General features: G+C 39.7%; 1 protein-coding gene across 1 annotated transcript; it reads right to left on the bottom strand.

The window, feature by feature from the left end:
• Positions 1 to 4,594: 4,594 nt before the first annotated feature.
• Positions 4,595 to 15,731, bottom strand: GUCA1A (guanylate cyclase activator 1A). The gene is made up of 5 exons (XM_081916479.1): positions 15,589 to 15,731; positions 14,996 to 15,256; positions 6,939 to 7,088; positions 6,529 to 6,619; positions 4,595 to 5,638 (listed from the first exon to the last, which is right to left on the bottom strand). The coding sequence occupies exons 2-5, from the start codon at positions 15,191 to 15,193 to the stop codon at positions 5,487 to 5,489; spliced, it is 591 nt and encodes a 196-aa protein (XP_081772605.1). The 5' UTR covers positions 15,194 to 15,256; positions 15,589 to 15,731; the 3' UTR covers positions 4,595 to 5,486.
• Positions 15,732 to 16,765: the final 1,034 nt, after the last annotated feature.

Below are 16,765 nucleotides of genomic sequence, written 5' to 3'. Positions count from 1 at the left end.
CACATGCTAGCTAGCTCCTACTCATAGGGAACTTTGCAAAGAAACAGGAAGGAAGTAAAGGCTGAAAGGAAGTAATCTACTTTACCAATAAGTAGTTACTAAAAGAATATGTAAGGAGAATAAGCTACCTGCCTCATTCAGGTAGCTTATTGCAAGCATTGTTATATTTTACTTCCCAACAAGGGGAAAAGACTCAGCAGGGCAGCCGGATAGGAAATGGAATTCCTGACTCACTATTTCTATTATATTCTGGACACAACAGTTATAATTAAAAACACTCACAAATTTATTTTAAGTATCCTCCGCCCTCCATACGGATTTGAGAGACCCCAAGATAATAATAATTAAGTAAATAGGGCTCACCCTTTAAAATAACTAGGTAGACAGGGCCTGCCCTGAATTCCATTCCTGAATATCTTAGTCAAAATGGCTTCCATAGCCCTGGAAGTGTCCCTCTCCCCTCTCATGCCTCTCCCACTCCACGCCCCAGTCTGCATTGAAGAGCTTGACAGCCTTGAATCTACTGAAAGCAACAGGTCTAATTAAGCCATATGGGTAGCATAAACAGGGTGGCAAATCCTGACAACATAGGAAGAGCCTGCTGGATCAGGCCAATGGCCCATCTGAAGCATCCTGTTCTTACAATGAACAGCCAGAGGTCTGTGGGAAACAAGCAAGAGGAACAAGAGCACCAGATCACTCTCCCCTCCCATCATCTGCATTTTCTTTTCTCCAAATGTAAACTAGGGCCAAACAGAATTAAAAGGGCACTGGTGGATTTCTCTTGCACTTTATATGATAAAAAAGTCCTGCTGTGCAGAGGCATCTCTAGATCCTGAAACCCTGATTGTGCACCATGCGCGTGTGACTAAAAGCATGGTCCCACAACACTTTTGCTGCATGAAGTGGAGACCTAGAGAATTCGTGCTCTTTGAAAACAACTTTGTGGTCGTCACCACACCAGCCGTTTATCCTTTCCATCCTTTTCTCATCACAGTTATGTGACCAACCCTATTTATCTGGAAGCCAGGGGCAGCAGGAGTGGCTGTGTACAGACCATACATTTGAATACACCCCCAAAAAAGGATCCTGAGAACTGTAGTTTTACTAAGGGTGCTGGGAGTTGTGGGTCTGTGAGGTATAAGCTACAGGGCAGTGTTCAAATAGCATGTTCCATCAATGCAAAGATTTCTGCTTGCACAATGGGACTCTTGCCCTCACCCACCACATACCTTGCACCCTTCCCAATCTGCTCCACTGCCTTGGGGAAACTCCCAGAACTGATTTAGGGGGTGCACAGGGGAAGGGGGAACATTCCATTGAACCAGGATAAATCCTTGCACTGATGACACTTCATGGATTCCACCCAGTTCCCAGGATTCTTTGGGTGGGTGGGGATATGCTTTAAATATGCTTTAAATATATGCTGTGTACGCAGCCAGAATCACAGAGTTGGATTTAGCAGGCCTATCATGTCTTTGGATTATTTCACCTATAATAATTCCTCCAGGTTAGGCTCTATTCAACAAGTACATATTCATGCCAGGAAATGGGGGAAGAGGGCAAATTTTTCGCTCTTTAGCTACCAAGCAGTTGCTTGCATGACTATAAAAGCATCTAAGTTACGCTAAGTAGTAATTAATCTTCATTAATTTATTTTGAATAATGTTGGACCTGGGAATTTAATTGCTTCCTGGAACACCAGTGCTCAGATGAAGAACTGGCAAGAGCAACAACTAAGAAGGTTTTCAAAGAACAGAACCTTTTCTCTTAAATTCTTAATTCCGGTCCGTATCATTTACAACCAGTGACTACACAAAACAGATAGGCTACAGTATTTGATCTGTGAAATATTTCCAATCTTTTTGCCTTTCTTTTTTTGTTTCCCAAATAAGTAACTCCTTGTTTGTGAGCTTGTGGACATGACTATCTGCTCATGCTCAGATACTGACACAGAGTACATTCAGATCCAGGGGTGGAATGTGTTCTGTGCACTCACCTTTAAAATTCATCAGATGAAAAACAAGTCAATTTCCTCTCTTCATCACAGACTGAGTAACTTTTTATTTATTTTTTGCATGAGTGTAACGTCAAAATATAAGTCTCACATCCCCACCAACATTCTGGATGGGAGGTGGTTTTTAATGAAACACACAGAAAGAATGCTGTCTCCACTAGAATCTTGTTTTTATTTCATGGTAAGTCTAGCTCTGCACCTGAGTGAGCAGTTGTACGTGTGATGACAGAAACAGCAGTTGCCTAGAACAAGTGTTCTTCAACCTTGGGTCCCCAGGCCCAGCTTAGGGTGATGGGAATTGTAGTCCAGCCACATATAGCACAACACAGATATGTGATACACTAGTGATTCCTCTTTTATCTTTGCTTGCATTACAGTCTAGCTGTTGATCGGTAGAAATCCTGAATCTCTTTCACATTTGGGCATATGACTGCAAAGAGGCGTTATTACGCGCTGCATGGGTTCTGAAACTCATTCATTTGCTACAGCAGCAGCAACCATCTTTCTTTAAAGCCAAGCACTCTGGAAAACTAAGATACAGATACCCATTTATTCAAACAGGTAAATAAAAATACCAAAGAAAGCTGATTTTGTAAAATACTATCTTTAATTTGCCCTTTGATTACATTGTAACAGCCAAAGTATAAAACTTACAAGTTTACATTTGAACGGAAATATACATTTTCAGAAAATAAAAAAGAGTGTGTACATGGAAAATGTCTAATGTGCAATAGATAAAAGCTGATAAAGTTATTGCTTCCAGTATCACCTGACTCTCTCTCATACCTGTCTCCTGTCCCTGTCAGATGAGGGAAAAATTAATTCAGTAATCACTAACAGAGATAGGGAGTGTGTAGTTGTGGAAATGGGTAGGGATGTAGAGATATGGAAGACCTGAACATATTGCAGAGTTCCTGCAAAACATCACAGCCATATGCCTGATTGAGCTAATGACACTAATAAAATATATAATTCACTTTCATCAGTAGAACGAACAATCATCAAAATGGAGCTATTTGCGTTTTCAGGAAAATGTGTGATCACTGGAGTGCAGCTTTCTTATGGGAAATTGTAATGTATGTCTCTCTAGACCACAATACAAAGCCTTATCTTTTTATCATTCAATTATTATCATAAGTCATAATGGACCTAAAAATTTTGGCCACCTTGATTATGTGAAGATGTACCAGCATTTTAAAAGCTCAGCTTGTAGTTAAAAAAATAAAATAAATCCTACCAAAGGAAAGGTTTTTTAGTTTTCTTTTTGCAGGTATTTGGTTAATGTGATCTTGTGCAATAAAACAGCCAAAAAAATCCTCTATGCTACAAATTGCACTCTAACAGTATAATTTTATAGAAATCTACTTCAGAAGTGAAGTCCCATAGAGTTCATTTGGGCTTCTTCCAAATAAGCACGTACAGGACTGCAGCCTTATATATTCACTTGTCAGAGAATAATGCAGGTAGCACGAATGCCTATTAAAAAAAACCACCCTTTCTAAATTTACAAAAATAGCTATTATTTTACAATCTGTCAAGACCAGCAAATAAAAAAGAAGCTTATGCTCTTGTTATGTACAGAAAATATTCTACTAAAACCTCTTGAGCCATAATATGTCAGTGTTGCCATTTAGAGATTCTTCCTGCAACGACAAGAGGCTCTCACAGAAACTGCTTTGATTAGGCTGGTACATGTTTAAAGGCACATGCTGAATATTTGAAAGGAAGAGGGAGAAAATAACACTGTTGTCAGTGGTATTGTTTTTCAGTTAGCTCTGGCATTAGGCCCTGTGATTTTTCAAACATGAACAGTGTCACCATTACTCTGAATCTCATCAATGAATGCAGACCAGATTGTGTATTTCTGACTCTGAGCAACTGCCTTGAAATACTTTTCACACCCTGTTCCATCTTTTATGACTGTTGCTTGAAGAGTTGCAATTTCCCCCGCAAAAATGGTACTACTATCAAACCCTGTGAAATGCACGCTTGGTCCTTAGCTTTTTCAGGAAGTGTGTGTGGAGGGAGCCTTTAGGCCCATTCTCCCAAACTTCTTGAGATATGCAGTCTTGATTCATTTTGTGCAAAGGTCTTGCAGCCATAGTGTCCCATGCTGAAATGGCTGGCCAGTGGCTGCAAGCCGAACTCAGCACAGCTGCCCACCCCCACCCCCGGCCACAAATATTTTGTGAAATCTGATCAGCACTGATCAGAGTCATTTTGACAACGAACCATTTTATTAAGTGTGTAACCAGTCTAAGTAAGTGTGTATACTGGTGCTTACATTGTGTTACTCTTTGCAAAAAATATATAAACATTTTCCAAACAAAGTTAAACAAATTTCAAAATCTTCTTTCCTAAAATTAACGTTGGGTACTTGTGGAAGGTGTGTACAAACTGTATCATCAGTACAGATATCCTAAGTAAATATGGCTTAATACTTTTGTGAAGGAATTAAGCCTCCAGGGCTTTTATCTGTATGGCTGAATTTTAGTGCCCATTTGCTTCAGACACATTCTAAAACTGTCTCAATTTTCTTAACTGAAATAGCTAGATATTTAGTTTTGCAAACAAACAAAAATGAGATATAATAATTTTTTTGGCCCAAACCTTATCTGCAAATCTTTGCATCTATCACATATGCAGAACTCTGCATCAGACTGGAAGCAGAATTCTGTGAAATATATTTTTGAAAGACTGAATGGCAACCAGCCTGGTTCACTAAAATAACACATGAGTTATTTTGTGTTTCTTTTGATTTGGGGGCAAATCGTTATGTGCCTTGCTTGCATTTTCCAGGCTCCCACTTGCCATTGATGGGACCAAAACAATTATGTAAGGGTCATCACTAGACCCTAGAACCATTTGAGTCCATGAGACTTTGGTCTCTGACTTCAGTGGAACCAAGTTTAGATTCACATAGAAGATCTTGGATATCATTGAGCTCCACTGCATCTAAGGAGGTCAGCACCTAGGCATTTTTCAAGTTATATTTTTCAATCTTACATGATCCAGCTCTCTCCCAGCTAGATTATATCCCTCACTAGAACGTACAGCCTTTGGAGGCAGTCAAGATGGCACTGGGATTCTTGTGGCACCATTCAGAAATTTCCATCATGCTGGCCTTCTCTACTGACACTGATCCTGGAGGGTTCAGCCAACAAAGCATCTTCTTTTTACATTTTAACACATTCCCTTCAGCAGATGTGTTGCCAGTTGCCTCTACTTCCCAAGCAACCTGGACATCTTAAGTACCAGTAACCATTATTCATTGTGATCACAACAGATGACGTCTTCTGATTACACAGAAAAAGGTTAAAAGCCGATACTTTTTTTTCTCTTTAGGGTACTGTACTATTCTAAAACAGAGTCCCCTGGACCCCTGTCCAATTTGTATCCCTGATTTTTGTTTATGCAGTGTTACATATATTTAGCATTTTTCCTTTCCCCTTGAAAAATTCAAATCTGACTATTCAGCAGCTCCTGCCGCTTCCTCAGGATTCTTTCCATCATTCTGGATCATTCGAACAATGTGAGTCAGGTCCAGGCTACGGGTCAGGATGTCAAGTAGAACCTCATCTTTCTGTACTCCATCCATGAACTCCTCCAGAGACAGCTCACCTACAAAAACACAAAAGGTCTCAATTCATGTACTGTATAGCCTAATGTAATGGATGGTGTGGTATCTGATTTTCAAAGGGATGACATGGAAACCGAATTGGCTATTTCTGCATCATGCCCACCATTTCTGCCCAAGTCGGAGTTGCAGGATTTTGTTTCATATCCAAAGAAGAGAGAACCCACCCTTTCCTTACATCAATGTCACAATAGCTGATCAACCTACTTTCAAGGTCTGTAGCATATCAGATCTGAATCTGTTATCTTCACCCCTTTAAATTCCTATTTAAAATCTCTCTACTCAATTGATTTCTCTCTTTTTGACTAATCTCAACCCTGATTAAATTACTTCTTCTCCTGAATAAGCAAAATGTCTTAAGCATCTCAGTGGAGTACATGATTTGCAGACCTCAGGCTTAGTTAACTGACTTTTCCACAGTCTTTCCATAGACCTGCATTGGAGGTTTGTTCCCCTCTCACATTAACATTTTGTTGCATTTCTCAGGACCAACTTGCAGTGCAGTGTGAGGGGGGAATAGTTTCAAAGATTCAGAAAAGGAAGTGGAATGTTTGGAATGGAATGTCAGTTATGTCTGCCTTAAAAGCATAATGGTCAGAGGGCCAACAGAAAAGAAGTAGTCTTATTTATTTATTTAGCTAATTAATTTCTTCCTACCAAAGAAATGTGAGGTAGTACCCCACCTCTCTTTGATCAATTTTGGCATGTAACACTGGCGGCCATCCCTCCTGCGCTGAATTTTCTCTAGTGCAAACTGATGTCAATCTGAAACCTTCAGACAAGAGTTCTATGACCACACACTGGTAGGTCCCAGTCTATATTTTTGGCCTATAAATGTCAGGCCACACCTTGGAGTGCATAGAGAAATTCTTACCATCTCCATTTATATCGATTTTATCAAACACCATGTTTGTGAATTCCTCAGCTGTCATTACTTCATGACATGGGTTGATGGTGCGAATTGCCTGCAGGAAATTGAGATGGAGAACATTTAATGAGCTCAAGCTGCAAAGTTATGTATTTGCATACAGTAGATGGATTACTCCCCCCCCATGGCCCCTATGTGCGTCAGTGGAGGACACATAAGTCCGCTTTGCCCCATTACGGCCACCCCCACCTTGCCCTCTTTAGGCCCCCACATGTCAGTGGTCATGTGTTAGTTGGACACGTGCAAAATGTTTGCCTCCTGTATTGAAGCAGTAAAGGGCAACTGTGTCATGGAATCTTCCACAAACGTCTGCCAAACACCATCAATACAACAATTGGTCAAGGAAAATAACTCACCTTAATGATGTTTAGCAACTCATCCCTGTCAATACAGCCGTTTCCGTCCACATCATACAGTTTGAAGTACCATCTCAGCTTCTGTTCCACTTTTCCCTTCAGGACCAAGCTTAGAGCTGCCACATACTCCATAAAATCAATGTAGCCATCCTGTTGAAACACAAGAGGCAGCTTGTCAGATGCTATGAGTAAGCCATAGCCATTCTTGCTGAATGCTTTTGTGCCTTAAACATTGGATCAACCACAGGGTGCACACAAACAGCCTGGCAAAATACATTTGCAATGAAAATCATCAAAGAGAACTGCTCTTACCAAAACACACTCTTGGAGACCTTAGGCTCATCCTACCATTCATCCGTGGTCTTTTTTCTGCACACCTACTTTATAATATTTATATTGCTTCCCATAGGCACTGTTTCTGTTACAATCAAATACGTATCTCAACTTTTGTAATGCAAGTGCAATTACAACCCTGCTTTAAAGCCGGACAGAGGTATTAGTCAATGTTTGCAGCATTACACAGAACATTTAGAGTAGGAAAAGGAACTGAAATGGGGTCCCTTAGGTCACAAGACCAGTTCTCCGGTGAATTAAGCTGAAAGCTGATCTTGTGTATGGCATCCTTTCCCACATGGTTTTTCTTTATATGAATTTTACAATGCTGTCAGACAAATAGAAAGATCACGGCTTGCTGCTTTTCACAGTTCCTCTGAAGAGTTGGGAGATAAAAGAGGTGGCACTTTTAGACATCAACTACCAGCGATGTCTCAAAACACGCAATTTAGCACCACACCAAAAGAATGAAGCATCTGATGGTTTTGCCACCTCAGATGAACCTAATTTCTAGTGTCCTCCTTTTATATAGGAACAAAGATTTCCTAGAGATCTGCCTTTCATGCGCTCATTGACTGCTTATGTATATTGTCTGTACCTCTGTGATTCTCAAGCTGCTGTTAAAATAATGTTGACAAATCACTGCAAAGTTAAGGGAATGATTGTATTTCTACTACAAAACAGCTGATGTAAAAAGGGGATGGGGGTGGGGGACTCTGGTGGACAAAAACCTTCCAAAATAACAAATAGATTTATTGTATTTACATATTTCTTCAAGTTTTTCTGCAGTGGAAAATGAAAAAAAAGAAGTGCAGGATCCTCTGTGCTGAGTCTGTTCCATACGTCCATTCACTGCTAAATATCACTGGTACAATGGCATTTTGGAACACAATGTCAATCTGGAATGTATAGATGGATGCTAGAGAACTGTGCTTTTGAAATTCATGCAGCTGCGACTTTTGTGCAGATCTCAAATGTATATACATTTGCTAACCAAAACCTAAGGCTGCAATCCTTGGCAAGAAGAACTTGACAAGCCAAATTATTTGTCCAGATTTGTCTCCATGGAGATTAATTTCATTTTGAGCCCTGATTATCTGTATCTTCGTCCTTGTGCTTCATTTTGTTTTGTGATTGTCTGTTGCCATGCTACCTAGAGATTCACGTCTTGGCCAGGACTTTCAAGGTGCTTTTTAAGAAGCTATGTGTCAGGATCAATGTACGTTTGCATGCATTATACACCTAAGATGTAAGTGCAGGTGCTACTTCGGAAATTCTGGAATAGTCTGCTCAAATCATGTCTGTATGGACCTGCTAAAAACTAAACAAACGAAAACAACAACAACAACCACTACACTAGATAGCTGTACGGTTTCATCTCTATGCTTCAATGACAGAACAGTACAATTTGAAGGGGAATATAGATTCCCGTGGGATGTTCTCTTACGGCAACTCAAACTATTTCCCTCTAGATCACAAACAGCTAATCTGATTTATTCTACAGGCGCAAAAGTCAGATTAGGTTTAACAACATTGAACCCAATTACCGGATTGGATTTCCTGCATGTTGATTTATTCATCATGGCTGGGATTCAAAGAACCATGCAGCTAAATTGCACAAGCTCAAGGGGGCTTTCAACTTGCGTTGCTCAAACGGCAGTTCTTTATCCCACATGTCATAGCCACATTTGTAACCAAGGAGACTTTCAAAATAAATTGGTGGTATGGCATGGGGGTGGCATCTGCTGTTCATGAAGGAGAAGGGTAAAAAAATCTCACTGGGCCAAGCACAAAGCAGCTCTGGATCCCACTTTAAAAGTTTATTTAGTGTATTTTTGGTCAACCTGGCACACTTCTTGCATTTTCTTCTTTTAATCTGTTGAAAGGGAGAAACAAAACTTTTGCTAACAGAAACCTAATTCAGCAATTATTGGTAAGAAGTAAATTAAAAGCCATGGAATTTATTTTCATAAAAATATCCATGTTTGAGTGTGCATGTTAGTCGTGTCTTTCACGAGGTCCAGCACTGAGGGCCTTCTGGCGGTTCCCTCACTGTGAGAAGCAAAGTTACAGGGAACCAGGCAGAGGGCCTTCTCGGTAGTGGCACCTGCCCTGTGGAATGCCCTCTCATCAGATGTCAAGGAAATAAACAACTATCTGACTTTTAAAAGACATCTGAGGGCAGCCCTGTTTAGGGAAGCTTTTAATGTGTGATGAATTATTGTATTTTAATATTTTGTTGGAAGCCGCCCAGAGTGGTTGGGGAAACCCAGCCAGATGGGCAGGGTAATAATAATAATAATAATAATAATAATAATAATAATAATAATAATTACTATTTCTTCTTCTTCATAATCATCATCATCATAATTCTCTCTTATCTTAAAGACTCATTGAGAAATCAAGACTTGCTTTATATGGGATTTTTGCTTTGGCAAGTCCTGAAGATTAAAAGAGCTGGTAACTCTCAATGTGAGTTGCAAGGCTGATTATTCCTATGACGTTGTGAGTAGGAGGCTGGATCTATGGTTATGAAACTGCCCCATGCTGAAAGCATAATTAAATTACTGCACGTGGCAGTGCAGGCAGAGTGCAAATGTTTAATCACAGGGTAAAGATGGTTGGGCAGGTGTCACTGCATGAGGAAGCATTCATATGGAAAAAACTGGTTATTTTCTCATTTCAACCACTGTCATTCATGATTAATTCTTATGCAAGAACAGGAAACAAATCTTGATTTTGATCAACTGTCTATCCCTTGCCTCCAAGAATTTCCATTGTAACTTCTCTCAAAATAATGGGATTGTACTGTTTTATAACCAGCTATACATTTTATGTCCAATTTATTTCAATGAACTTCAAAAACATGAAAAGTCTGCAGACATCCATTGAGGAAATCATGGATGAAAACTAAATTCACATGGATGTGTGCTCAATGACTTTGCACAACCACTTCCTTAATCCATCAAATCTTAGGAGTTCGTTAAATTAATAAAGACCAAGTTGTGCATCCTTTAATCATAAACACAAATAACCTTATATGGAATTATGGTTGTAGTCTTGAATGTACCAACAGAGATTATGTCCCTTTGAACTGTGTGGGACTTCTACAGTATATAAATATGCTTAAGATCATGCTTCTTAGAAGGCATTAGTTTGACCCAATATACAACAAGTCAAGCCAAAGCTCTATTCCACAAATTCTTGCTCAATTTGGTAGTTGTAAGTGATAGCATCTAATGAAAGTTTTATCAAACACTGTGGATTAGATAGTCCTGAATACTCAATTCAGTGCATACATAAATTCTCAGATATGCAGAGGGTGAGTGAGAAATTTTGGGCATTTGTAAATTATTATTGGTCCTGTAAGATATATAGTTGTTGTCAAGAATAATGGAGACCATTACAAAAAAAAAAAAAGCAAAATGCCAAATGCCAAATGTTGGATACAAAACAGGATATTAACCTGTTTCATTCCCAAATGAAGTCCTGCAATTTAAGAAAAGCGCTCTGCTGAAACAAAAATTCCTCAAATGATTGTGCTGGGTTCTATATCAAACAGGGAACCTTCATAAATTGCTGAAGCTCCCCATTTCAGACCATGTACCTCAAACTCACGAGGGCTGTAAATCAGAAGATAGTGACATAGTAGAAAGGTGAGGCTTAGCAGAATCCGCCCTCCTCACCTTCACATGTTTGCTCACATGTAGAGATGAACAGAGATGGAGGAGAAATGCAATTCAATTTGCATTTAAAGGTGAATCTACCTAATTTGCACTGACTGAAACAATACAAGAACTGAAAATTCTCTGAATTTTCCAGTGCAGTATAAAAATGCATATATTAGGACGAAATGTGCATGAAAATTAATATATCTGTGAAAATGACATACAAAAATGCATTATATTAGAGGAAATTGCTTTGTAATAATGGATTATATTGGGGAAATCGCTATTTTTAATAGGCAAAATTGCATAAAAACAAATGTATCTGAAGAGAAATCTGCACTGATGAATTTTCCTGAGAATTTTTTTTAAAATCACAAACTTATATGGAAATCTGGAGAATAGAATTTAAGATTGTAAAGAGGAGGAACCGAGAGAAACAGAGACTAACAGATTTGCCTGTTCCTAGATATGGACAAATCTGTGAGTTTCAGTTTCTCATTTTTTTAAAAAAATCTTAAATTCAATTTGCCACATTTCCACATTAGTTGCACTTTTTTTAACATTCACCTGAAAATTCTTCAGCCTTTTAGCATGCTTTTGTCCTAATATGCACATTTAGAAAGTGCAAATTAGCTAGGTGCAAATTAAAATGAAAACAGAATGAAATGTCTCATCCATCTCTACTTAGACACAAGTAGAACAAATGCCTGATTAAAAATTTATTGTTGCTTTTGGTGAAAACTGAAGCAGGAATTTACTGATAAGGGCATTATTTTAAACAAAATTATCATTGTCGGTTTGAATATTTGTAACTGATAATTCGAGCTCTGTACCACAAGTTGAAATGGATAGAACCATTTTTCCAAATTGAAATGTCATTATTAAAATCTGTTTTTATTAGAAGCAATGTCTGACAAGCTCTTACCACAACAAAAACAAGACAATATATCATTTAATCATTTTGCCTGTGTAACTTTTTGCTTTGAAGTTAAAACTCAATTGAGGGCCTAAAGAGAAAGTCTGGAATAATTTTCATTTGGGGTGACTTTTCTTGGGAGGCAGATGGAACAAAACATTGCCTTCCTGGGACATTCCCCAATTGTTGAAACTAAATAGCAGGTCTCCTTGACAGGAAATATTATACAAAGATGGCGAACCTGCGGCCCTCTAGCTATTGTTGGACTATAGCTCCTATTAGCCTAGACAACTAGCCATAGTGGCTGGGGACAATGAGAGGTGGAAGGCAGAACTTTGGTTCAGCATCTCTGATATCATGTGTCCTTAGCAGCACCTTTTAGCCTAAAGTAGTTGAAGTAAGGTCAGTTTTGTTCTGTAGACTTCTGTAGTATGAAATACCTCAAATCCTAATACAGTACTTTCAAATGACTGTGGACAGTGAATACATGTTATGCATTTTCAGGCAGAGAGCTACGGTCCTCTGGTGGAAAGTAATTGGGGGTAGCATTCCAAAGGTTTGTGGGCCAGGCCCCAAAGTGGACCGAACCAGAAACACACACAGCCACACACACATAATCACACTAACCTATGCACAAGGGATGACTGCTTAAGTGCCAAACAGCAATGTTTATTTAATGACTACAGGGAACACACACACACACCAGACACACACTTAACACACAAGCACACACTTAACACTCACTTTTAACAGAGAAACACACTTAATTTTTATAATTAACACAAGGATGCACACTTAACACACATTTAAGTGCACACACAGGTTCAGCCAAAGTTGGGCACTTTTAGTTGCATAGTGATGTCAGCAGGAAAGTTAAGCCCTTACTTAAAGTATTTTACAGTAAAATCAATAAGACTATAAAGTACTCAATTTTGGCTGGATCACTCTCACACTCTACATCTTTTTAGTCTAACTGTGGGAAGACTAATATGTGGGGGAGCCTTTCTTGCACAGGTATGAAGCATTTGGGGTCAGTTACGGTAAATAACCTCTTTATCCATTGTCTCTGATGATACTTCTCAGACAAAGTTCTCTCTCACGCGCTCTCTCTCTCTCTCTCTTACAAAATACTCTCTAATAATTAAAAATGACTTTCTGCAAGCATGGGATGTTTATATCATTTAATATTTGTCCTAAATATTTTTCCCATTTTTCTAAAATAACTAGGGTGGTGCAGAGAGGTATAGAAAAGACTTACAGACTCTGTGGTTCAGAATTTAATGAGCTACTGATCATAATCCATGCCATTATAACCAACCTTCACTTTTCTGGCTCAGTTATTGGTTCAGTCCTTATATGTCATTTTGGCATATAAGTGGTATACAAATTAATAAATAATAAAATAATTGTTGTTGTTGTTGTTTAGTCATTTAGTCGTGTCCGACTCTTCGTGACCCCATGGACCAGAGCACGCCAGGCACTCCTGTCTTCCACTGCCTCCCGCAGTTTGGTCAAACTCATGCTAGTAGCTTCGAGAACACTGTCCAACCATCTCGTCCTCTGTCGTCCCCTTCTTCTTGTGCCCTCAATCTTTCCCAACATCAGGGTCTTTTCCAGGGAGTCTTCTCTTCTCATGAGGTGGCCAAAGTATAAAATAATAGCAATTCTCAATTTGTCTTTGGCTATCCACTGAAAGAGCCGCATTAGTGACAAGGCTTTTTAAAAAACCTCATTGGAGACACCCTGAAAGAGCACCTTTGCAGACCTGCCAAGTGCCCCTATTTTCCAGGGACAGTCCTGCATTTACAGAAGCTGTTCCAGTTTCTGATCTGATCTTGGAGTGTCCCACTTTTCCTTAGGATGTCCCTATTTTCATCAGATAAATATTGGAGCATATGGTAGAATGTCCTTATTTTCTTCAGGTAAATGTTGGAGAGTATGCGATCCCTGAGCCAAGGAGATAAGTAACTATGCAGCCTTTAGAAGACATCTGAAGGCAGCCCTATATAGGTAAGTATGTCCCTATTTTCATCAGCAAAATGTTGGAGAGTATGCCTTTGCTGCCATGAACCCAGTGCTTCCTTGCCAGACAGGAGGACAGATGAATAGCAACACCCCACCTTAACATACCATGCCTAAACCCCATTCATTATCCCCCAAATTATCTCCAGATGAAATCATCTTAAATGATTTCCCCAACCCAGATCACCCCACAACAAAATTTCCCTCAAATTCATTTTATACTCAGAAATACTTGGGGCACTTAGAAAAAGATTTGGGATTCTTACAGCTCCCCTGTTAAACGGATCTAGAACACATCTGACTTAAGAGTAAAGACAGGGCTGCCTCCTTTGACATCTGCAGATCAATTCTATACTTAACACATGCTGAATGACAGCAGGAATTGACCCTAGGGCCTTTTGCCTAGAAAATAAGCTTTACATGCCCCTAGGTCCTGAAAGCTTCTTATACAGCTTTGCTCCTGGTTTGCCAGCACTCCACATGTGATGACCCTGTATCAACTCCACTGATGTTAAACAGGTCACTGTCGGCATATAATCAGAATAGCAGTATTTTTCATGGGGCATCAGTAACCAATATTCCAGCTCCCCCTGAAAAAGGCTTGGAGAAGATCACCAGACTAAAATGAGACTAGAAGCTCCTCAGGAGTGTTGCATGATCAGAATATTCAGAGCATCAGCAGTAATAGGAAATTTGCTTTCCAGATGCAGGTAACAGAGTTTTTTGTTACAAATCTTCAGAAATGCCCATGTGACGGGGTTCTGGGTGCCCAGCAGTAAAGGTAAATGATTAAACTAGCCAGCAGTAAAGGTAAATGATTAAACTAGCCATAATAACCAGACTACTTCTGAAAAAGATCCAACACATATAGCATGTTCACAAGCAGCAGTTCAAAACTGAGAAAGGCACATTCCATTCAAAAAAATAGAAAGTGTGCAATATCATAACAGACAGACAGAAATTACTGTTCTATATCAAACAAAGTAAAAACGGCAAAGATCAACACTGTGAGGATTAGATGTTATTTCATAGTATTTTAGATAAGAACCACATGTTCTTATATGTACGGGCATTACATATGTAAACAGAATGTTGTCTGACTGCAGCTGAATACCCACCTTATTAAAGTCGAATGTTTCAAACATCTGCTCGATGTATTCATTTGATGCTGGAGTCAGGTTTTTCAAGCCAAAAAACTGCTTGAACTCATGCAAGGTCAGCTGACCAGAGGGACACTCCGTCATGAACTTCTTGTACCACTGGTGGCACTCGGTGGCGCTCAGTTCCTCAACAGACTTTCCATCCATGTTCCCCATTGTAAAGCAAAAGAGGTGAGCACGTCTCTCAAAAAACAGTGGAGGACTTCTAGAGGCTTCCCCCTTGTTACAGTTCAGAAGCAGGCGGTATGGTATTTATAAGTGAAAGAAAACAGCAAACCTCCTAAGGCTTGCTAAAGAGCAGGGATGATAGGGGGAGCTTCCTGAGAAAATTTCACACTCTCTGATGGAGTTTTAAAATTGCAAAAGCCTCTTCAAAGAAGCACCTGATGTTTAAATACCCACTAAATCCTCCTCCAGCCAATGAGAGAAGAGTCCTATGATGGGATCCCAAAAGGGGCATGGGAAGTTCAGGGCAAAAAATAGAAAGGTGGTAAAATGGGAAAGCGTTTTGCAGATTATGGGACCCAGGAGATTAAAATGGCAGGATTTACCTGAAGACATCGTAAGCTTCTAATCCACTTCTCTTTTGATTCTATCAGCCATGTGCAGATATGGCATACAGGACAGAATGAGCTCCATACTTTGACTATGTGCTGTGTGAACAAGTACTTTATCTGTCCTGAATCTTCTAACATTCGGCATCATTGGGTGTCCACAAGTTATGAGAGAGAGAGAGAGAGAGAGAGAGAGAGAGAGAGAGAGAGAGAGAGAGAGAGAGAGAGAAACTTTACTTTGGCCATTTCCTCCAGGGCCTGAGTAATTTTATGAACTTCTATCAGGTCACCTCAGTCTTGTCAACTTTCTTGAGAAATACTGCCATTTGATGTGTTTTCCCTCAAGCCAGCTTCAATCCAAAAACATACGCCACATTCATTTCGCAGTAAAGCTGAGGTGTGTACATTTGAGACAGTCACGGTATATACATGGATGACAGTGTATGATAGCTTCACAAATAGTGATGGGGAAATCAAAAAGGGAATGCTCATCTGGCGAAGACATCCCAGCCCCCTCTCTGGTGTGTACAGAAGCATGCAAATAGACTTGAAACACAGTGGTGGAGTGTTGACCTTGCTGTATTTTAAGCTACTAGTGTGTACATAGCCTTCATCTCCCCAAGTCATACTTGTATCCATCCAACAGGGAAAAACACTAAGCTGCACAGCCCCATTTTTTTCCAGCAACCCAGTGTGAAAGGGAGATGTCTTTCCACGTGTCAGCTTTCCTCTTTATTATTATGAGGAATTTGTGGGTGTTAGACACCCTAAACTCTTGGGTCCAGTAGGTGTTAGAATTTAATCAAGGCTTGGAGCGTTAAAACTGGAGGCCAGAGAACTGTGTTTTAAGCTGTGTGCCAGACACTTTTAACCCCTGGAATCAGCAAATGTTAAAAGCTAATTAAGCTAGGCTAACTTTCTCAGCCTGGGGGGATGAGCAATTAAGAGGACAAAGGATCAGAGGGCCTTGGTATGAGATGGCAGATGGTTGGGGCCACCTTCCTCAACTCAGTAAGATGATGAAGCCAGAGCTTAGAGAAGTTAGTGTTAGAAGCAATGTGAGTTAGGAGTTATGTGATTGAAACACAAAGCAGCAGTCAGCTCCAGCTGTGCTTGAGTCCTACCCTAGGGTGCACCTCTGGGAAAAACAAGACCCCCTTGGAGTGCTGACACT

Source organism: Podarcis melisellensis (assembly GCF_964234715.1).
Source record: "Podarcis melisellensis genome assembly, chromosome: 6".
In the NCBI taxonomy this organism is placed as follows: domain Eukaryota; kingdom Metazoa; phylum Chordata; class Lepidosauria; order Squamata; family Lacertidae; genus Podarcis; species Podarcis melisellensis.
This window is presented reverse-complemented; position numbering and strand designations above follow the sequence as displayed.